The sequence below is a fragment of the Lagopus leucura genome, unplaced genomic scaffold (assembly GCF_019238085.1).
Source record: "Lagopus leucura isolate 7727_CA_CO unplaced genomic scaffold, USGS_WTPT01 Super-Scaffold_100056, whole genome shotgun sequence".
Classification (NCBI taxonomy): Eukaryota; Metazoa; Chordata; class Aves; order Galliformes; family Phasianidae; genus Lagopus; species Lagopus leucura.
The window spans coordinates 1411244-1434489 of record NW_024962302.1 but is presented as its reverse complement, the minus strand read 5'-3'; the positions used below and the strand labels follow the sequence as shown (position 1 = coordinate 1434489).

At 44.7% G+C, this 23246-nt stretch overlaps 2 protein-coding genes across 4 annotated transcripts; one reads left to right on the top strand and one right to left on the bottom strand.

Annotated features, from left to right (window-relative positions):
• The first annotated feature begins 505 nt into the window (after window positions 1–505).
• VDAC3 (voltage dependent anion channel 3) lies at window positions 506–11323 on the top strand. Of its 2 annotated transcripts, none has more exons than XM_042886349.1 (9): window positions 506–610; window positions 2756–2827; window positions 3338–3387; window positions 6316–6468; window positions 7277–7329; window positions 8624–8851; window positions 9663–9813; window positions 10513–10570; window positions 10829–11323. In XM_042886349.1, the coding sequence occupies exons 2-9, from the start codon at window positions 2761–2763 to the stop codon at window positions 10918–10920; spliced, it is 852 nt and encodes a 283-aa protein (XP_042742283.1). In that variant the 5' UTR covers window positions 506–610; window positions 2756–2760; the 3' UTR covers window positions 10921–11323. The 2 variants fall into 2 exon arrangements, with proteins under 2 accessions (XP_042742283.1, XP_042742284.1); XM_042886350.1 differs by lacking the exon at window positions 506–610 and adding an exon at window positions 1086–1316.
• IKBKB (inhibitor of nuclear factor kappa B kinase subunit beta) lies at window positions 11310–23146 on the bottom strand. Of its 2 annotated transcripts, XM_042886348.1 has the most exons (22): window positions 22997–23146; window positions 22835–22929; window positions 21633–21750; window positions 20543–20612; window positions 19581–19669; window positions 19247–19336; window positions 18757–18881; window positions 18352–18459; window positions 17933–18062; window positions 17313–17495; window positions 16974–17088; window positions 16501–16624; window positions 16093–16244; window positions 15924–15985; window positions 15086–15195; window positions 14786–14835; window positions 14144–14243; window positions 13815–13962; window positions 13487–13614; window positions 12714–12804; window positions 12041–12145; window positions 11310–11810 (listed from the first exon to the last, which is right to left on the bottom strand). In XM_042886348.1, exons 1-21 carry the CDS (start codon window positions 23099–23101, stop codon window positions 12077–12079), a joined length of 2262 nt encoding a protein of 753 aa, XP_042742282.1. In that variant the 5' UTR covers window positions 23102–23146; the 3' UTR covers window positions 11310–11810; window positions 12041–12076. The 2 variants fall into 2 exon arrangements, with proteins under 2 accessions (XP_042742282.1, XP_042742281.1); XM_042886347.1 differs by having other exon boundaries at window positions 11310–12145; window positions 22997–23145.
• Window positions 23147–23246: the final 100 nt, after the last annotated feature.

Genomic DNA, 23246 nt, shown 5'->3' with positions numbered 1-23246 from the left:
GTACCCCCCCCCCCCCCCCACTAGCCCTCTACTTATGCGTACTCCCCAGCCCTGCGCATGCGAACTAAAGCACGGCTCTGCCTATGCGTGGACCGCTCACTCGCCCTCTGCGCATGCGTCCCTCCCAACTAGCCCTCTGCGCATGCATACGCCTCCAACTAGCACCGCGCACTCGGACTAAACCACTGCTCTGCGCATGCCTATCCACTAACTTCTGCGCATGCGTACCCCCCCCACACTAGCCTTCTACGCATGCGTACTCCCTATTTACCTCACTGTCCTTCTGCGCATGCGTTCTCTCCACTCGCATTCTGCCAAAACTTCTGCGCACTCTCTCCCCACTAGCCCTCCGCGCATGCATACCTCCGGCTAGCATTCTGCGCATGCGAACTAAATAACCGCTCTGCGCGTGCGTATCCTCGACACGCCCTCTGCGCATGCGTACTCCACTAGCGCTTCGCACATGCGGACTCTACCGGCGCTCTGCGCATGCGCACCTCCTCACACGTCCCCCACCTCTCCCTCCCTGCCCGCGCTCTCTGCGCATGCGCACCCAGCAGCGTTCCGGCCGCGCCCCGCAGACCTTTCCGCAGAGCGACAGGGCCGGCAGGTAGCGGTGGGGCTGCGGGCGTCTGGGTGGGGCTGCCCTCTCGGCTCACCCTGCGGCGGGGCGGTGTCGTTGCGGCGGCCGTGTCGCCGTTATCGGGCTGGCTGAGGGAGCTCCGCTGTGGGGCGGGAAGCGGGAATTTCTTGTCTGTAGGAATGAGGTTTTTTATCTGTAGGGAACGGCGTGGAAATGCGTGGGGAGAGAAAGGTTATTCGCGAAGGGCGGTGGGCTGAGAACGGGATTCCTAAGGACAGCCGGTGTGAGGAAGGTTGAGACACCGCTGTCAGACATTGGGTTTGGATTTTGGAACTTCTTAACTGAGGAGAAAAAAAAAAAAAAGGCGGTGTTGTATGAGGAAAAATAAACTGTGCCCCGCAGCTGTGGAAAGTGTTCCGTTATGAATTAAAACCGTGCTGTGGTAAAAGTCCGTGTTCAGTTTGTCATCAGTTTAGTGAGTCACCAATTTTAACTTATCCTCTCGTTTTTGACAGGTCAGAGGCCATTTTGCACTGTGATTTTTGCTAAGTGCTGATCTTAATACCTCAGCGTCACATAAGGAAACTGCAGTTTTGTTTTAGATCAAAGCCTATTAGACGTGTAGTGCAAGTTAGAACAGAAGAGCATTCCTCAGTGTGGGATGCAAACTGTGTGAGAGTTTCGTTTTAGGAAGGAGCCAACTGTCCAAACAGAGCTTAATTGCTTAATACAGGTATTGTTGAACTTGTATTTTGCAAATCTATTTGTATTTTGATTACTTGCGTTTTTGGAATTCAGAAGCTGCTGGAGAAACAGATTTCTGGTTACGTTCAAGGTCCAAGTAATGCTTGTTACATTTTTGCTAGAAGTCTGAATAAAGAACAGAGCACTGACAGCAAGAACTGAATCACAGAATGACAGAACGGCCAGGGCTGGAAGGGACCTCAAGGATCACAAATCTCCAACCCCCTGCTGCACGCAGGGCCACCAACCTCCACATCCAACAGCAGCCCAGGCTGCCCAGGGCCCCATCCAACCCGGCCTTGAACACCTCCAGGGATGGATGGGGCATCACAGCCTCTCTGGCAGCTGTTCCAGCCCCTCACTGCTCTCACAGCACACAACTTCCCCTGACATCCAACCTCCAGCTGCCCTCTCTCAACTTAAAGCCATTTTTCCTTGTCCTGTTGGGATTTTAACAGCAGGATGACAGTACAGGGAAAGAAAGTAACTATAATTATGAAAGGAATGTGATGATGTTAAGGATTTTACATGTTTTGCTTGCATTATTATTATTTTCAATCAGTCTTTTGAAATGATAACAAAGGTGGATTTCTGGTGTTTCAGCTGTTGCAGAGAAGAATATCAACAAATGAATCAGCTGCAGGAAAGATTAAATGGCAGAGTTACCATCAGAATAAAACACAAACGTCATTTCTAATTGCTTTTCTTTTGTGAAGCAAGTGTGTCTTTTTGCAGTCTTATTCTAGAAGGGGAAAATTAATTTTCTGCCAGAGAAGAGTATTCATACTTTTCTTTTTTTTTTTTTCCCCTAATCTGGACTTTCTGGTGCAAAATTCCTAATTTGAAAGCTGCAGTTTTACATCTGTCCCTTTGAGTTTTGTTGTCCATTTAAGTTGCACAGAAAATGTGGTTGTTGCTAGTGTTAGGAATAGTCCCACATGGCCACTGGACACTAACAAGTTCTTTTTATGTATTTTCCAAATCCTAAGAAGTTACAAATTCATACGGAAATCAATTGTCTTTTCTTTGGGATCCTTCAGTGATGATGTGGCTTCACTGCTTGGAGCCTCTTTCAGAGTGCTGTAATGAAAGCAGTGCTCAGTGTCTCACAGCAGTGATGAGATGCTTCCGTGAGCTCTTTTTGAGACAGAATGGCAGAACAGCCTAAGCATGTGCTTGACTTTCATACTGATCCCAGGGTTTAGTGATTTCGAAGAGTGAATTTGTTTCCATAACTTCTTTGTATTTGTGTTTGTTTCTGACAAAGCAGCAGTGACACCAGGATGACTTTCAGGGCTCCCAAGGCTTTGTGGTTCCTTGTTGGTGGAGCACATAGAGGGTGCTTGCTCATAGATGTCTGTAAATGTTTTGGACCTGGTTTGGATTCTGTGCTGTTTTAAGGTTTTTAGAGCTTCCGTTATGTTTCAGATCCAATGGCTGTCCCACCATCCTACAGTGACCTGGGAAAGGCTGCCAGGGATATATTCAATAAGGGCTATGGTAAGTAACACGGCTGAGGTTTGGTGTCTCTGTGTTTTGTCTTAGGCATCTTGAGAACCACAACAAAGTCATTATTATGTCAGAGTTCTGTCAGATACCCTGTGGTGGGAATTCAACAGAGGGATTGGGAGAGGAAAATTCCTGCCTTGGAACCAGAGGTTGGAAAGTAAACTTTGTTACTCAGAGGCAATGGTAGCAGTATTGATTGGTCCCCAGATAGCAGAGATACCAAATGATGGGTGACCATTAAACCTGGCCAAAAAACTAAGAACAGGGGTATCCTATGGCATTTACTGGTAAATTCTGTCTGCTACACCCAGAAATTATGAGCCCAAACACTCTGAATTGTCACAACTCCTTCAGTCATTCATCAGAAATACCAGCATTGGTTGGAATTTGGAAATAGCTGGTTTTGGCCAGTGTTCCCCATGTGTTGGACTTTGGCTATGCAGCAAATACGTCTCGCTTGTATGTTGCAGTGAAATACATGTTGTGTGCTCTTGTTTTCAGGATTTGGAATGGTCAAGTTGGAATTGAAGACCAAGTCTTCAAGTGGGGTGGTAAGTAGTGGGGGCTTTTCACATCACCAGCAAGGGCAAATTCCTGATTTGGTGGCAGTAACTTGCTAGCATGTGTTGATTCTGTCTTTTGCTTCTCATTTTAGGACAGCTATCCCTGGTTTGTTTCTGCAGTGATATGTAGAATTGATGCAGCTGTACTTTGGTGCACACGAATTACTGCAGAATCACAGAATTTTAAGGATTGGGAGGGAGTTCAGGAGGGAGTTCATCATTTAATCTGAGCCCCTGCTCAAGCAGCTTCTCTAGAGAAGGGATGCAGATGGAAGCATCCAGGCAGGTTTTGAATGTCTGCAGCAGCCTGCTGTTGTGAGCAGCAGCCCTCCTCAAGGCAGGGGTGTGGAAGTGAATGATCTTCAAGGTCCCTTCCAGCCCCAGTCGTTCTGTAGTTCTATGGTTTCACAGTAAAGCTGGCAAAACAAGAATTTGTGACTTTGGTCTTTACCCACAGGCACTGGTATTTCATACCAGATGAGCCAATTCCTCTACTGAGTCTCAGTTCTGAGTGCTCTTATTGCTGCTCTCCAGTTGCCAGGCTTGTGCTGCTTTTCAACTTCTTTTAACCACGTTTGCTTTGGCCTCCCTCCTTCTCTTGCATTCTTATCACATAAATGGTGCAAGTCATTTTCATTCCTTCTGTATTATTTCATGATGTCTCACTTAAGCTTTTGATGGATTGCTTGCATCATGAGGCTGAGGATCTACAACTGCTATTAGTTGCTGACACCTCTGTATATATACAGTTTTCCTGCCACAAAGTTATGATTCTCAGATAAATTAGTAACAGTTCCTTACGCTCTGCATGTGGCAGAACGTGCCAACTGTATTAAGTTTTAAAATGGGTTTTTCCTTCTCCATGCAAATTTCATGTTGGATCCTTTTTCAGCTGGTAAGAACAGTGGCTGTTTCAGCATGTTGGCTTTTGCTTCTTTTGTTGTTGACGTTTTTGTGGTGGTTGTTGTTCACCTGCCTGCCTGTTTTTGAGTCGTGCAGTCTGTGTCATGAAGTTTGCCTCATGTCCGTGGTGCTCCATGTTCTGAATGATGCACGTGTGTGAAGTCGTTTGTGAGCTCTGTCCAGCAACCTGAGATAAGAACACTGTAAAAACACGAAGAGGAAAATCTGCATAGGTGTGGTATTGGCACACTTGTTGCTGCTAGAGGTTTCATGCTCATTTGTGTTTCTAGCAAGCAAAATGGGGGGGGGGGTTCACTGCAAAATAGGGTTTTGAGGATTGAGGTGAGGTACAAAGCGTGGAAGCTAATTCATACTTGGGTATTTCCATGATCTCTGACTGCTTTCATACATAAATGTTCTGTTGGTTTTTCTTCCATGTGGGTGTTGACAGCACCACTGTTGTTTTCTGTTGATTAGAATTGTTTCACAGACCACAACTGCTGGGCTGTGCTGAGTGCATCGTGTTCTTGAGGAAAGCAGCCACTGTGAACTAAAAGTCAATGAGAAGCTGAGCTGGATTGCTGAGTCAGACCAGAATGTGATACAGAGCCAGAATGAGTTTGGTTTTCAGCTCCAGATAATCCAAGTAACACTTCCATGCAATGGCTTGATAAGAAGGCTGGTGTAGAAAGTTGAGGACTGGTGGCAGTAGATGTTAACTGTGTGCATTCTGCTTTCAGAAACAGATCCAGTTGTGGCAGCTGGTTGTCCTTTAGATGTTAAGGAAAAAAAAAAAAGACTTTTACAACTTTCCATTTGCTTGATCAGAGAATCACATAAAATCTTAATCAGTCATCCACACTAAGATCAGAAGGAGGTCAGTTCTGAAGTCTGGTGCAGATTCTTCACATTGAGTTTGTGGAAGTGATATTAGAATGCTTTGCAGTGAATGTATCTTCAGGGATGGTCTGCATCCTGACTCACATTCTGTATTTTCACAAGGTAGCCAGAGAGGCAGTGAAATTGCTGTGCTGTTGTAGCAGTGCATTAACTTGAGTAAATGCCACCTTTTTTCCATGGTGAGCCAGGAATGTTACCTGGCTGCATTGCCCTGGCAATTCAGAACCATTGAAAGATTTTAAGTGCGCCCTGAGAAATGCTGAATTTTGAAAGTAACTTGGTGGCACCTAGAAATCCTGTCCTGGAATGAGCCAGAAAGGCAGGGTTCTAAAACTAAGATGTGTTGATGGTGGACACTTCAAATATTTAAACTTTAAAACAGAGGTGACTTGGAAATGCAATGGCAGATTGATTAGGGAAAATATTTGAGATGAGGACAACAGAAATCAGCTGCGTTCTCAGATGCTTTTTTAAGTTAAGGTGGTATCCCTTGGACTTACTGCAAAAATTGCTTTATACCCTGTACATCAAACACTGAGCAGGCTACCTTAAAGTTAATGTATTTATTGGGGTTTCATGGCCCTTAGTGAAAGCTCTGATATGTGAGGAGCTGCTCAAACAGCAAAGGACAGCGTGCTTAAGAACAGCATGGGGAATTTTAGGAAGAAAAATCATAGGATACGAGCAGCTTTGTGTTTCAGATGGATGTCTTGTATGTGGCTGAGGGACAGAGAACCTGTGTGAAGCACAGAACAAGTCCAAGGATGATGGAATAGCAGTTGCTGAGGTGGAATGTTGGTGAATAACTTAGGAAAAAAGGTAACAAAGGTTCAAGGAGGGGGACAGGGGAATGAAGCGCCAAGCCTTTGTGTGTTAGGGCCTAAGAAAGTCCCAGGGCTGCATCAGCACGTCTGAGTAAAGGCCATATCCAGAATGGAGGTGCTAAAAGGAGTTTTGCATTTTGGAATGCAAAAATAATTGTTTTACTGGTGGAGAGGGAGGAGAGCTCTGTTGAAAGGTCTGAAGCCAAGCGAGTGTTTGAGTGCAAGCATTTGACAAGTGGATAAACTGAAAGTATCTGGAGGGATGAAACTCATGTTGTCCTCTTGGCAGGAATTTACTGCAGCTGGTTCTTCCAATATAGACACAGGCAAGGCTTTGGGTAATCTAGAAACCAAGTATAAGATCAAAGACTATGGACTTACATTCGTTCAGAAGTGGAACACAGACAACACGTTGGGAACAGAAGTTTCCATGGAGGATCAGGTAAGAAGTCAATTCCCTAAAAATGTTTCTGCAGTTGTTACAGAAGTACTGAGTTGAACAGAAGGAACACAAAACTACCTGAAGTACTAAAAAGAAAAAAGCAATGCTGTGTTTGCAGTGTCCAGACTGAGAGGCAGCATCATGAATTTGGAGGGGTGGGAGGTTGAGCATCCTCACAGCAAAGTGCTGCGCTGTGATCCAGAAGTACTGAATGGCTGCTGATGCAGGCTGGCCACAGCAGCTGGTGGAATGAGTATCACTGTTAATTAAGCAGCTTTTGTTTGAAGATCAGGTGCAGCTGTGTAGTGCTGTCACTGCTGCATTCATAAAAGAAAACCAAAGAGGAGTCTCTCCGTTTGAATGCAGAAAGCTGGAAGTTTGTCTGCCTTCAGACTGGAAGTGTTTTGTGAGGTTGAAGAGAAAGATCAACCTGTAATCACAGCCTGGCATTGCTTAAGCAAAGGGTTTCTATATAACACTCTTAAAATAAGTAACTGCTTTTCAAAGTCAGTAGCTTTATGCTTTTTACAGCAGAAGGCAACAGTGCCAGAGGTAATGAAAGCTTGTGGTGCCCTCTGCTGTGTGTGCATCACCTTCTGTACTTTAACCAGTGCTTTAACGTGGAAAATGCTGCTCAAAATGAGGCAGGGCAGCTCTTACCATGCAGCATGTACAGATTTCATTGTAAAAATGTGTGAGAGATTTTCCCTTCGTGTTGTGTCATCTCCTAAGACCTGAAGTAGTGCCATAGTACTAGAAACCACATTTTGACAGAGCTGTGAGCAGACTTCTCTGTTTTTCTTAACAGTTGGCTGAAGGATTGAAGGTTGCTCTTGACACTATATTTGTACCAAACACAGGGTAAATATTTTCTGTTACTTTAACCTGGGAAGCCCTCGAATTGTCTTTACCTTTTGACTAGAAATCCTTGTACTGTTCACTGTGTAAATGCTCAAAATGCACTGTCACTGAATGGCCATATTCAAATACTGCAACAGGAAATTCCTGCCCTGCACTGTCGAGTATTTGGAAGGCAGTGGGCTCTGAAGAATGTGCTAAAATGGATTTTTTGGCTTTTTGGCCACTGGAAATTTTCACTGTGGAGTAGACATGATGTTTCTCTGTCCTCTTCTGCAGTTTCACATTCACTACTGCATTTGCACTGTGATGGTGTTTGTGGTCCATCTGCTGACCACTCACTGCCTTAGGAAACACTGAGCAAAGTACTGTTTTTCCCTCAAGCCTGTGGGCTTATGGCTGTGCACAACTGAATGGCATTTTAATTACAATAAGCACTGCAGTAGCATATTTTTGTCTTCTCTTATTATTGATTTCTTTTGGTTAACAGTAGAGCAGAGGAGTACATACAGGGTACACATGTCTACAGATGAAGCTTGAGACTTCATAAATAATTACTGCTTTTGTCTGTCATTGGAGTCAGCATAACAAAAGAATTGTTGAAGGTATTAATTGAATATAAGGAAATGGAAAAGGAGTTTAAGAATGAGCCCCTAGGTCAGGTTTGACAGCGTCCTGCTGCGCCTTCAGGAAGAAATACAAACAAGGTTGGGGTGAGGATGAGGGAGGTGATGGATTATTTCTTGTGGTTATGTTAACTGTGGAGTGATAGCAGGGTGAGCAGAAAGACACTGAGAGGAAGAAATGCTTCTTCAGAAGGCTGGCTGACAAATGGGAGATGAGGAAACTTGTTTTCAGTAGAGGAGAGTGGGATCCTGCAGTGAGGAAGGAAGGAAAGCAGGCACTGCATGTGAAAGAGGGAACTGACCAGTGAAGGAAGGAACGTGGGAGGGATATGAATAGCCAAAGCCAACAAAAGACAGTAAGGCCAGTGTGAGATGTCCCAGCTGACACCGTGCTACACTGCACTTGTTTGTGAAGAACAAGATTTGAAAACTGATGGCTTCTGAGAGACTGAAAAAAAAAATAATAAAAATTCCCTTATTTATTTCCTGTGAAATTCCTGATGATTTCAAGGATTTTGAGATGGTGGCAGAAGCACCACCAAAAAACACATCAGTGATACCTGTTTGAATAGGCATTAGCATCGTTTAATTAACTAGCCTTGAGGATGTGCATATGGGACTAAACCTACTGTGGTACACCAGCAGGAATAAAATGGCCTGTTTCTCTTCAGGAAGAAGAGTGGAAAATTGAAGACTTCCTACAAAAGAGAATACGTAAACCTAGGCTGCAATATAGACATTGATCTCTCTGGACCAACCATCTATGGCTGGGCAGTGCTGGGTTATGAAGGCTGGCTTGCTGGCTATCAGATGGCTTTTGATACAGCCAAATCTAAGCTTTCACAAAACAACTTTGCCTTGGGATATAAGGCAGGAGACTTTCAGCTGCACACTAACGTGTAAGTACTGATCTACGCTTAGAAAAGCATTCTTGGAGAAACCAAGCTGATGAGTAGTAAGAATTAACGGAGCTAGGTTTAAATAAAGAAGGGGGGGGAGGATAAGGGAGGATGCTGATTTGTTGCAAAGTAATTCACGGCCTGTGATTCCATTTTCAGCCCAATTAAAGCAGATGCAGCTTTTCAACTTTCCACTGTCTTTTGCAACAGTGATTCGGGGTAATTTTGTGTCTACACAGGATAGTGGTAAAAAGGCACTTTGTACTGTTAATTTGGAATGAAATCTGTAAACTGCAATGTCTGTATTGACGATAAGAGTCTTCAGTTAAGCTAGAATGCTCTTCCCCTTCTGGGAAGAAAATTTGTGTCTCAGAAATAGGAGGAGGTGCCTGCTGCATCATGCTTGATGTCATCTTAATGTAGTTCTGGCCTTGGCACTCAGATGCTCTGGGAGCCTTTGAATGCAGTGATAACAACTGCCATGGTTGTTTTTGCATTGGTTTTGGTCTCCTCATTCCCACAGCTGCTTCTGTCCCTTTATGCATCATCACAGGCTTTTCTTAAGACACACCAGGTATTTTTATCAGAATTTCAAACCTTGTGTCTTGACTGTCAGAAATCTTGGTCTGGTACACATTCAGTACTCATGCTTTGAATAACATCAGCTCCAGCTAGGAAGGAGAATGACTCTGGAATGCTCAGTTCATTCAGAGAGAACGATCACAAGTCTTGGGAAAGAAAGGATTAATCTCAAGAGCTCCTTTTTTCTCAGGAAGGCAGCTCTTCACATGCTTCCATCTCTTACAAACAGGAATGATGGCACAGAGTTTGGTGGGTCTATTTATCAGAAGGTTAATAATAAGGTTGAGACATCAGTCAATCTTGCATGGACTGCTGGCAGTAACAACACGCGCTTCGGAATTGCTGCTAAGTACCAGCTGGACGAGAAGACTTCCATTGTGGTAAGGATTCTTATAAGGGAAAAACTATTTCCAGGTTCTCTTCAGTGCTCAAAATTAATGGTGTGAAATTCTTGCTTCAGCTACTTCCTGAGAAATTACTGTGATAACAAACAGTTGCTTCTGTTGTGGTTCAGATCTCAACTGGGACCACAAGTGTTGGCATTAGCAAGTGTTGGCATTAACACCTGCAATGTTCTGCAGGAACAGCAGGGCCCAAAGAGAGAAACAGAAGGGGGAGCTGAGCGCTGGGAAGAGAATTCAGAGAGAAAACAGGTCCACCAGCAAATAAAAGTAACTGAATACATGGTAACACTGAGCCCTCTGTTAATTAATTCCAGGATAATTTGGCTAGAATTAAACATATGAACAGCTCAAAGTCAGTTTAGAAAAAGTTTCCATATTCGTGTATTTGTCGCTTACTCATTTGTGTGTTAAAAACAAGGTTGGCACTCGATACAGAACCTTTACACGTGTCACAATTTAAAGATCAGAGCCATTATTCAAGCCTGTTACAGTTTGAACTCAAGGAATGTAGTGAAATTGAGCAGACTAGAAACTTGGAAAGAAGACTGAAATGTGCCACTGCCAGAGGTCAGCCTGCAAGTAGCTGCACCCACTGCCATGTCAGCTACTTGCTGGGGTACCAGGATGATGATCTGAATATCTGTGTATTGGTGTGATTTCTTTTATTTTCTGCAGGCTAAAGTAAATAATGCCAGCCTGATTGGAGTTGGTTACACTCTTGCTCTTCGACCTGGTACGTAAGTTCGACTGGTAGCATTATTTTAATGTTATCTCTGAAATAGAAAAGATAGATGACCAAAAAAAAACCACCTGAGCAAACAACACCATTACCTAGAAGTCTTACACAGCTCCATAGCAGTGAAGGCTGTGCATGTACATAAGTTCCTACAGCAGTTGAGACACAGCAGTGAGCCTCAGGTACCTGAAGGGGGGCGGACGGACGGACGGATGCTATAAGGGAAGATCAGGATCTCATTACTTGCTTTTGTAGGTGTAAAGCTGACCCTGTCAGGCTTGATTGATGGCAAGAATTTCAGTGCTGGAGGTCACAAAGTTGGGCTAGGATTTGAGCTGGAAGCTTAATGCATTTTTAAGTAAAACAACAGATGGTGCTCTGGAAGATGAAGGTAAAGTGTACCCAGTGTTCTGGCCTTAACATTATACTCAAGTCTCAAGAAGTGTGAACTTTCTACTTCTTCCAAAGTATGCTTTTACCCCAACACTGAAGTCCAGAAAGTACAAGCACCTCTACCAGAAGATACTTGAAAGCATGCATGGAAGCTCTGATGTTTGTGCCACATTTCACTTGTTTATCATATTCTAAATGGGTTCTTAAAAGGAGAAGAATATTCCACCTCTTCCCCTTGTTGTACTGTATTGCATGTCCTGTATTTCACTCCCTTTTATAAAAGGTGATCCGTGCTGTTGTGCAAAACTTTGTTTTATGTCAGAATGAAATAAATCAGTCACAGTTGGAAGAAAAAAACCCAACAGATTCCATCTTCATTGCTTACTCCATTCAGGCATTTATATACATCGATCAGATTCACCACTGAGCCTTTCTCTGTTCTGGGCTAAGAAGTGCCTTTTCTCACAGGAGAGGTGCTGCAGTGCTTTAGGATTTTAACTGGAAAAAGTATCCAACAATTTGCTTTTCAGTGCTCTTTACCTCACATTTCAGAGGCCTATACAGTAAAATCAGCTCTTTCATTAAAATGCTTTGAGTACATTAAAAAGAACAAACAAAAAGTTCACACTTCAGATAATTTCGTTCCCATACAGGAAACAAGTATTAAGTAATTATAACTGTTACATTTAAGAAAAAAAGTGCAAATCAGCAAAGCCTAAGAAAATGTGTTCACAGTTGAGGTGTATTAGGAAGGTGACATATACCAGTGACAGTGCAAGCTGACTGCCTGCATTGTCCATTTGTCATCAGAAAGCTTGAAAGGCAGAACAACCACACGTGGTGCCTAAGGGAAGAAACATCAAATCATACAGTAAGGATATCTGCTGTCTTAAGGCACTGTTAAGAACTTTTTCCAAGCAGTCAGGATAAGCATTTCCTACTGCATCTTTCAGAAATGAAGTATCTGAGATGTGGATACTGCAAGCTGTGCCACGTATCTCACATAAGCAGTAGGCAGCAGTAAAAAGAGGCACTTCCCTTCCTAGAGACAGCAGATTATCACAGTTGGCTTACTCAGCTCGCACGTCTTTAGAGGCAGTTGAGGTGATTTTACATATGGGTTTGTTCTGGATTGCTTCTTTCTTCTGCCTGCAGCTGAAGCCAGCTCCAGTCGAGAGCCTGAAGTATAAAGAGTTAGAAATACAAAGTTCAGTGCTGGCTTGTGTTTGAGATTGGTTTAAAAACTTTACTGCAAACAACTTGCTCAGTATGGTTTCATGATGAACGATGTGATTCATTTAAATGGAAAGACACAGCTTTAAACTCTTCCCTTCTCTATTTTACTTGCATGTCAGCAGTCTACTGCAGTAAATAAGCATCCCTGCACAGCAGTGTGTAGCTTCCACAGATCCATCCCAATGGGAAAAGTGCACTTTTGCAATATTTCTGCACCACAGACAAGTACCTCCCCCACTTGCCCCTGCCCTTCCAAGAAAGGGAGGCCTGAGTATCCCTGCTGCTTTACAATTTGGCATAACATGGCTGAGAACCCAAAGATGTGGCCTCTGCTCTCAGCAAGCAGGGAATGTGCCAGCAGTTCAAATGGGAGAACAAGTGGTTTCGTTTCACACAGCTCCAGGTTTCTATTCACCATTTCACTTATTCAGTAGGCAAAAATACACAAACAGAAGCGTTAAGCAATCAGCTTCCCTGGTCCACACTTGCACAGGAATATCAGGCATTTTACCATAAAGCTCTGCTCCTGATCCTTCATCGTGTCATGCATCACGTTTTCGAGTTGGCTGCACAGTTTCTGCGATTCCAGCAGTAGCTCCTCACTGAAAGATGAGTGTTTGACAATTATTTTTCATGCAAGTTTCTCTAGGAAATACTTTGTGAAGGCACACTGCACAGCACTGAGGAACATTAACCTTTAGCAATCAGCTTATTAACTTGTTTCGCACCAGGGGAAGTCAGTGGCAGACTTACTGGCATGGGAGAAAAGGAAGCGTGTTCAAATTGGAATTGGGTTCTTAGATGGAGCCACTGCCACTAGAGAAAATGTTTTAGAGCAGCCTGTAAACTCAAACACGAAGCAGTGTACAAATACACAAGCTGAGGTCTCATTTTAATTAGTGAGCCAGTTGCTTTAAACAAGCCAGAACTACAAGTGCTTGGTAGAGCACTCTCTCTTTCCTGACACAGCCCTCCTACCATTCATTACCTTCCACAATAACACAATTCCTGCTGGCAGGGCACTTCAAGAAAGCCCAACAAGCCCAGATAAAACAAACCCTATTCATTGCAGTGGGGGGCACGCAGCTAAATTCATTTCCAGTTGTTCATAAGGAATGTTCACAAACCCCAGAAGAAACAACCAACCAACCAACCAACAACAGCCACTGGGTAGGTAGGACTACTGACACTGCAACTGAGCACTAAGCATGAAATGTAAGAAAGCTTCTGTATCAGTTTGCAGAGCTGACACAAGCAGTAACAGAAGCCCAGCCTTCAGCTCACCTTTTCCTGACAGATTCTGGTAAAGCATAGGTCCCAGAAGGGACCTGCAGCAGCAGCTGACCAGGGCTGTTAAGACGTGACATGTTCATGCTCTCTGGACTGCCACTAACAGGACCACGTACTTTGCTCTAAAGAAAAGACAGCAGATTGAAATTGCAATTCTTTCCACTTATTTCCAATAGCCAGCAACACAAGACAGCCTAGAAACCATCTTTAATCCTAACTCAAGGTCATGAAGACAAATAACCATAGGATAAACTCAACTTATTATTATCATCTCAGATACTGGGTGTGCTGCTATCTTAACAACAGTTTTTATTTTACTTACACAAGCAATTTTCAGTAAGTTCCACAGTTCTTTCTGTCGTTTCTCCTGAAGCCTTACAACTGTTTCTTCATCTTCACTCATCAGATTCATCACTTTCTCCACTCTGGGGAACAATTCCAGTGCCTTCTGCTTGCAAACGACAGTTTTGCTTTACAGAAACAAAGTAATAAATTAGATCACAGATTATCAACTGCAGTAGAGGAAGTTTTTGAAGTTTCTTAACCCCTATAGCACAGGCAAACCTGTTTCTTACAGTGCTAGAACAGAAGCTCTCGCTGAAAGAGGAAACATTTTCTCAACAGTCAATAAAAGCAAATGACAGAGCTCACCTGAGTTGAGCATAAATGACTCTGACTTTTTTTTCAAAGGTCTGGATTGCCTGTAAGAGCAGCCGTACTATTTCCTGGCTGTCACCACTCGTCCTCTGATCTGGAATAAGAGTCAGAATATTACACAGAGAAGTGGGCTGTTATCACGGTGAGAAGCTTCTTAGTGGTTTGTTTCCACCTTTTCTTCAATCCTGAAACATCCCAAGTATAGAGGACATGCATGTTTGGGTGGGATGAAGAGCACTGCTTTTTAGCCACCAAGAGATGAGAACTGGAAAGCAGAGTTGTAGGCTGGGTTTACTGCCCTAGGGCTGTAGAGCTGCTCAAACAACCAGCTGCATCTTTCATGCTTCCTACACAGAAAATGAAGCAGCAGCACACGCTTGCAGTAACAGCTTGCTCTGAGAAGAGCTCTGAAGTTCCAAGAAAAGCTCAGAAGATGTCAAGAAAGCAAGGCTGGCCTGGTTTAAAATTGAGTCCCTGACTCCCCTCTCCAAAACAGGCAAATCCAGAGGACTCCATGTATAGCTAACATAAGCGAAGGCCTAAAATGCAGAGAAAGTTTTCTCAATGCAGATGATTCCATCTTCAAAGTTACAACCCACAGAAAGCAAGCTGAACTTGACATAAAATATCTTTTACCTCTTGGCTTCTCTCTCAGCCTCCGGTACAACTCTCTGGCTTGTTCTTCTCTAGAAGAAAAAGGCACAGAACACAAAGGATTTCTCTAGGGCCTAAATTAGGAACGAGTAATTCAAGAACTCCAATCTCTTATATAACACTCTGCTATTTCAGATCAACAGGTGAGGAGTCAAACTTTTTCTTGTTAGGTTTTAATTTTTTAAGTCCCCCATAATTTAAACTGAAGAGAGCAATTTCATTGTCCTGCAGTGAAACAAGGGGTTCAGTTTTGCTAGCAACACTCCTACATCTGACACTTACAAATCCTCCAGTGTTCCTCCTTGCTTACGACCCAGTGGGCTTCTCTGAAGGTCCACAATGTCTGTTTGCAGGGCCATCATTCTCTTTACTAACTGATCCACATCATCCTCCTGAAAGCAGAGCAGAACATAAGCAACGAGGCAGACACATACTGAGAGACACCACTGCTCACCAACTCTTCCTTTCTCATTCCTATTTCTAAACATGTCAACAAAGCAGCAAACAGTCTTGGGCAAAGATAAGTGAGAACACAAGTTCATAATACGTGTGGCTCTAGATTCCAGGCTGCAATGCTTCCTCCTTATTTATTCACTGCTCTGGATTTCTTCTCTCATCCTACCTATCATCTCTTCCCCCCTTTCACTTGGCATACAACTGCATCCAGTACTGGCACCCCAAGCTCTGCTTTTCACCAGAACTTGTTCCTATGCAGAAGCTGTCACTTGTCAGACAGTCCTTCTACCACTCCACATTCTTCAGCTAGAGGAGGACCAAGTGATGGGACAGAGTAAGGCTCATCCAGCCAGTTACTTTTCACTCCTCATTTGGGAGAGCCCTTAGCTGTACAGACAGAGATTACACTGTCTTGTGTTCAATCATCTCATCATTTGTTTTACTGTTCAGTTTAACCTATTATCCCAAATCCTTCTTTCAGCTTTCTTGATAAAAATCTACCTCCCTGCAAAAACTGGTGAAAGGAAAAAACAAAAAAGATGCAATGCAAAGCAAGGCAGTGTGATGTGTGGAGTCAGCACAGTAAGTTTCTATTGAAAGGAAAACAAAAGGGGAATAAAAAACCTTTCTTTCTTAGATAAGTGATGAAGATTTAGAAACATACCCGACCGCAAAGCTCCACAGCTTGCTCCATCTCTTTCCAGGCAAAGAGCAGCTTCTCAGAAGCTACAGGAATGAAAAAAAGAACAATTGCTTTTCTCAAATTCACACAGGGAAAGGTAAAATACTGTGTGTGATGTAAAAAAGCCCTGTAAGCAAGGTGCTGTACTCACTAATTCCAAATTCAATCTGCTCTTTATACTTCTCAAGATCAATCTGAATGCTTGTTTTGAAGAAGTCCAGTTTTGCTTTCAGCTGCTGGGAAAGGGAGGCCATAGAATTCTTCATCTTTGAGAGAGTACTGTTGTAACGCAATAGATTCATCCTGCGTGGACAAGAACGTCCTGTTATCCTCCCAAGGTAGAAATGCAGGCTTCCACTTAGAACAAAAGCAGATACGACAGAGTGTAGCAGCGAGCACAAAAGCAGCTGTGCTAAAGAACACAATTCTCAATGTTCCACTAGTTGTTAATAGCTCCACTCATGGGCTTCCCCATTCTAACAGGATGCTATTCCTGCCCTTTAACTTCCACCAGGGAGCAAAGGCAGAAATATGTATCCCAGTCAGACTGGCACCGTACATGGCTGCTCGCTGTCCCTGCTGCAGCCGGTTACAATCCTCTTTCAGCATCCTGATCGTGTGCCAGATCTGACCCCAAACTTTCCGCAGCTGGAAAAAGTGCAGATTCTTCTTTGGATCCTGAACTGGAAACAGAAAAATGGATGGAGGGAAATCAGCCTGAAGCTTAGAAGTAGTATTCTCACGTGACAAAACAGACTGAAACATCACTCCTTCGAAAGGCATGCAGCCAAACCTCTTGTAAACTTCATAGCTGGCTACCCCTCCACGCAGCCTCCCCAGTGTTATTAAACCCTTCCTTCCCTCAGTTGTTTTTAAAAGCTGAATAAATGCTGTGCCAGGCTGTTTTATCACTGCTCCAGCACCAATATACAAAATCCCTCTCTGCTCTTTGCACACGATACAAACTACAGAACACAGGCAGCCCTCTCAACGTGAACAACCTCTCACATTCATGCTAGAGAAAGTCCTTACGGATGTAGTCAACACTTTCTGGATGAGGTCGCAAGGCAACCTGAGCCTCATAGGCAACTTTCTGATTATCAAAGAGGAAGAGGAGGTCTGTGTCTGCAGCTGCAGCATCGTTCACCTGCAGAAGACAGAAGACTCAATGGAGTTCTCTCAAGAAAAGCAAGCCTCAATAACACCACAAAAAAATGCAAGAGAACACAGTGCCTATCCTGCAAGGGAGCAGGTCTAAGTGGTTACTATGCCTAAGGCCTGCCAGAACAGCAGGGAAGGCTGTACTCCCAGTGCAAGAGCTGCACTTGCAAATTCACTGAACAGCCAAGGAAGGAGAATATCCAGACTCACCTTGCTATCAGCTGTGTGCTTCTGAGTAAACAATGCAAGACCAGCCTCCTGCAGCAGCTCCTGATCCTGCTCTGGGATCCCAGTGTCTGACTGGATCCTGGCCTTCACTGTTTGCAGGGTCTCTTCCTCTGACACAGGGTAGGTGTGCACAGTTCCCGTAACCATATTCAAAACATGCAGTAACTAAAAGGAGATCAGTGTGACATGAGAAGGGCTGAAAATGCATAAGTTATGTTTGAGCAGAAACCTCTGGACTGAGACGACAACGACCAATAAACTGTTTCAAAGCACTTGCAAAGTTCAAGAAGTCACTTTGCAGCTACATCATAACATTATACGCTCAAGACCTCACCCTTCATCAGCTGGAAGAGAAGTCACGTGTCAATTAAAGAGCTTTTTCAGTAGAATCCTTTGCCAGAATACAGGACCAAGAACATACAGAAGCTATTTGCTACTCCCATCAAGATCAGCTTCTCCAAAAAGCACGAGGAAAGCACACTCCTAAGTAGGATTCTGTGCTGCTCCTCCTCCTAGGCTGACGACTCAAGGCTCTTCTCTCATGGACTAGATTCAACTGCTCTCTGGAAAAGTTTTCAAAGTAATCCAGGTGTATTGCTCACCTTCAAGTTCAAGATGTCATCCAAAGCTTTGAAACACCCATTGGGCCCATAGACAGGATCCGTACCTCTCTGCCGTGGGTGCCACATTAACATGAGTTGCAGCCATTTCTCCAGTTTCCCAGCCAAAACGCTGAAGGACCAAAGCAAGAATGGGATCAGAAAAGGAAATGCATCTGCAGTCCTCACCTGGCCAAGTCTCTGCAGAACTGACAACCAATTTTCTTTTCCCGAGTGTAAATGCACTTTTTAGAAGGCAGAAATGGGGACTCACCTACACGTCTGATAAGGAACACAAGCACTGTTTGCATCAAGCACTCAACTTATTTACAGAAAGGCATATAAAATAAACGTGGTCCATGCAGAGTAAGAAGCTCATTTCAGTATGGCACAGCAGATCACGATAGATTTCCAGTCCTCACCTGTTTAGATTGTTTGGGCAGGGCAAACTGCTGGAAAATTTGACTTCTCCAGATAAGTCTTCTGAAACAACAATATCCAGCTCACTCTTCTGTCGCACTTTTGTATGCCTGATGAATTCCAAGCAAGCACAACAGTGAAGTTATTTGCCTTTCCCAGCAAACTTTTACAGTTAAAACAAAGACACTGCTTGAGTCTTTGCTACTTGCCCTGCAGAAGTCAGCCTTGATTCCAAAGAGAAATCTGAGGAATGCTCAACTAGCTCAAGTAAAAGAAGTCAATCTCTATAAGGGTAGGGAATACAGGGATATTACCCTAAAGAATCAAGGGACCACACCTCTACTTCCCACAGACAGGACAGTGGCACTGCATGCATTCTTTTTATCACCTGGGCCAAGGTCACTCACCATTGCACTGGCTGCCAGTTGGGTAGGAATGGTCTGAAGCCTGTAATGCATTCAAAAGCCAGCGTGCCAAAGCTCCAGTAATCCACTGTAACTGTGTACTTCTGCTGTTCCAGCAGCTCTGGAGCCTGAGACAGTTTACACATGCAAAAGTCAAAGCCATCCATCTCCCAGCTCTCTCTGCTCCTTAAGAGCTCAGGAACATTTGCATCACATTAATGGCTGTGCTGAAACACTTTGAGATCTCACAGAACACTCCTGCTTCTTATAAATGCAATACACTGTGTTATCACAGACACTGTGATAATCCAGTGGGGGTGGGAGGCAGCAGAAGGAAACAAGGCAGCAGAAGGAAGCTTCTCTTTGTCAGCTGCAGCACTCCAAATGCACCCCACACCAAGACAATTCCTTCACCCCAGTCCAAACCTGAATTACACTGTTAATTCTGTCCCACAGAGTGAGAGGTGCCCATCTGGCTGAATTTCTTCCTTACCAAGTACTGTAGTGTCCCAACAAAGGATGTGCATAGGCTTCCCTGATCCAACTCCTTAGCATATCCAAGGTCAATGATTTTGTGTATTAACTGAAACATAAAAGAGAAAAAAAGAACATGAGGTAAGTTTTGCTGCACACATACAGCAGAAAAAAACAATTCAGCACTTCAAAGATATGCAGGAAGGGTGCTGAATGACAAACAGATCTGAGAGAGCCGTTACCCTAGGTTGACTGCTTCTGCATGTTCACCTCTGTAACTGCAGCAAGCACACACACATTCTCCACTTACATTTACTTGTCTGTGTAGGCAGAGACACCACGTTACTGCTTACCCTTTGCTCTCCTTGCTGCAGCACAATGTTCTCTGGTTTCAAGTCTCTGTGGATGATCCTGTTCTCATGAAGGTACCTGAGAGCAGAGGCTGAGACACAAAGAGCCACTTGCTAAGAATGTAGAGGTACCCAGTATGAGCTTGCTAAGGTTTCACTTCTACGTGGTACAAAAGCATGATGTTTGAGTTGAATCTTGCACAAAGGACAAGAGAACTGACTGAAAAATAAAATCCCAAGTGCAAGAGGAAGAAGTTCGCATCAAACACTTCTGGACACAAACTTGTTCTCTTGGCAGTGACATTTTTAAAAGTTACCATAGATTTCTTTCTCTTCAAATCATTTCTGTACCCATTCCCAAGTACTAAAGGTTAAAAAAAAAAGTTGTAACAGCTGGTAGAAGTAAAAAGCATCTCTTCAATGGATAAATGCCTCTACTCAGCTCTTCTTTGCCCACTTCTTCAACAGTTTTAAATCCGGATCCAAAAGCCACACATCTTGTTAGGTTCTGTCCATAACGTGGTGCCCTCCCAATTCCACCTGCAAAATTCTTCAGATTCACAAGAATTTTCTAAATTTTCCACACAGAGCCACTGCCACCCCAAAACCAGGAAATTCCATCTAAACAAGATAAAAATCTGATCTTAAGAACACACCACAGTCAGAATAAATGCCCTTTATTTTCCACACTTGCTCAAAGTTATACTTTACAATGCCTCTTTTTTTTTTCCTGGATAAAATTTAAAAGTGTGTTGCAAGGAAAAACCAGAAAAACAAAAACTTAATAGCAGTTCCAGGGTGTTTTTTCCAGGCAGAAAATGTCAAGAAAAAACAAATTAAGAAAACCTCAAAGGCTCACCCTCTTACAAAGTGGGTCAGCAAAGCAAGAACGCTGGTTAAAGTCACTGCTGCAGTGATTCAACACTTCTGCAGCTCAGGCTTGTGAAGATATTGCCATCACTTACCAATATCAGACAGTAAGATGAGAATAGCTTCTTCCCGCAAACCACAGCAATTCTCCAGCTGATTCAGGTACTGCAAGAAAGCATCACAAATGACAGCTTCTCCACACCACATGCTATAGCTTCCCCACCCTATGTCCCACTGGAGGATCTCAGTCCCACAGATTGTTAAAACACAAGATGTTTAAGCATGAACAACTGAATTTTTTACAGACAAAACTGTGGAACTGGGACCCCTCATAGCTATAATTTGAGCTTTAAGCCTAAATTATCCATGGGATAAGAAAGGTTGGGTGGAAAAAGTCTGTGTTACTGCAACTTTGCTGTGTCCTTCATAAGCATTTCCCCTGGAGCCTGGCAATGTCAGCTCCACTGTCAGCTGTAAGTTACAGGTCTCACCTATGGGCAGGTTATAGCAAAGTTTAAGACAAATAGTAAGATAAGAACCAGCATTAGTAATTGTATTTTTTTCCTGTAACAGATAGGGACTGCACCTTGAGCTACAATGGTCTTGGACACACTCCAGATCCTACTGCACATCCCTCACACAGGCTCTCATCTTCTACATGCAAAATGGCTGTATCCTTTTCTCTAACTCAGTAAAGAGTTTTTTATCTCAACCCACAAGTCCTTTGCAACCTTTCAGTACCTAAAGGGAGCCTACAAACAGGAGGGGAGTCAACTCTTGGAAAGGGGAGATGACAGCAGGATGAGGGGAAATGGTTTGAAGTTGAGGGAGGGCAGCTGGAGGTTGGATGTCAGGGGGAAGTTGTGTGCTGTGAGAGCGGGGAGGGGCTGGAACAGCTGCCAGAGAGGCTGCGATGCCCCATCCATCCCTGGAGGTGTTGGAGGCCAGGTTGGATGGGGCCCTGGGCAGCCTGGGCTGCTGTGAAATGTGGAGGTTGGTGGCCCTGCATGTGGCAGCAGGTTGGAGCTTCGTGATCCTTGAGGTCCCTTCCAACCCTGGCCATTCTGTGAAGTCCTAGTTTTTATTTGTTTCAATTCTCTCCCCCATCTCACTGGGAAGGAAACAACAGTGAGGGAATGGCTGCCACCAGCCAGGTTCAACCACAGGACACACTGGTGACCCCACCTTGCGGAGGTCTCCGCCCTGGCAGTACTCCATGGCCAGCAACGGTAAATCATTTGGTGCAAGCTTCTGCATTCCCTCAGGAACATCACGGGCCGCCACCACATTTGGATGATTCAGCCTGAGAAACAGAAATGAGGCAAGTACACACCACCATCAGAACCTGGGAAAACACCTTCTTGAATAGGTGCACAGTCTCACAAGTTCGTGGTTGTCATGTTAAGTCCTACAAGGCCATTAATGCTTTTAGAAACTGAAACAGCCAGTTCTAAAGGCCTGCAATTCATCCTTCCCTCCCTCACAGGCCTACAGACTCATCCCAGCTCTACACGCAGCCAGTGCTTTCCATGAACACATCCACAACAGGTGTGCATAGATCTACTAGAACTACACTTAAAGCTCAATGCTGACAGCCTGCTCTCACCTCCCAGCAGGACCCCAGCTGCAATCAGTCCAAAGCACCACCCAGCACATGCTTGAACACAGCATAACCATTTTAACACCAAAGACACCAGCAGAACAGCTGAACAAGAAAGCTGTGAGGAATAACAAAGCAAGATCTTCCTCAGCATGTTCAGAATACTGTGTACAGCTTGGAGCCCCTCACTACAAATAAGACATGAAGAGAAGGGCAATGAAATTGATGAGGGGTCTGGAGCACAAGTCTTATGAGGAGTGGCTGCGGGAGCTGGGGTTGTTCAGTGTGGAGAAGAGGAGGCTCAGGGGAGACCTCACTGCACTCTACAACTTCCCAAAGGGAGGTTGTGATGTGGAGGGCTTTGGCCTCCTCCCAGGCTACAACCAGGACCCAAGGAAACAGCCATAAGTTGTAGCAGAGGAGGTTTAGGTTGGACATAAGGAAGAACTTTTTCTCTCAGGCACTGCAATGGCTGCCCAGGGAGGTGGTGGAGTTGCCGTCCCTGGCAGCGTTCAAGAGGCGTCTGGATGAGGAGCTGCGAGATGTGGTTTAGTGCTTGTGGTGGCAGTGGTGATGGGAGGGCGGTTGCACAGGATGATCTTGCAGGTCCTTTCCAACCTTATGATGCTATATGGTTCTATATGACCCTATGGTTCTATACGATTCTCCCGCCCTTCCCTTATCGCAACCATCACAACACATCTCGCAGGGCCAGGCCCGGCGAATTGGCGGCGTTCAGCCCCGCTCAGCCCGGCCGTAGCGCCAGGCCCCGCTCCCGCCCGCTCACCTCTTCATGATCTGTATCTCCAGCGCCCAGCGGTCGCGGTTGCGCGGGCTCAGCTCCTGCCGGCACTGTTTGATGGCCACCTGCTCGCCGGTCTCCTGCGGACACAGCGCGGCTGAGCGCGGGTCGGGTCGGGCCCGGAGGAGCGGGCCGGCCGCCGCTTACCTTGTTGTGCCAACGGATGACGTTGCCGAAGCCGCCGGTACCGAGGCGCTCCTTCATCTCCCAGGGACCGCAGGTCTGCGCCTGCAGAGCCGGCGGCCGGCTCATGGCTGGGCCGCGGCGCTTCGACTCCGCGGGACCTCGGCCGACTCGGCAGGCACTTCCGGTTCCGGAGGCACGTGGTACGAGGCGGCCCTTAAAGGGGCCGCAACCGCCTTCCTGAGTCCGTCATACCGGGGTTACAAAGGCGATG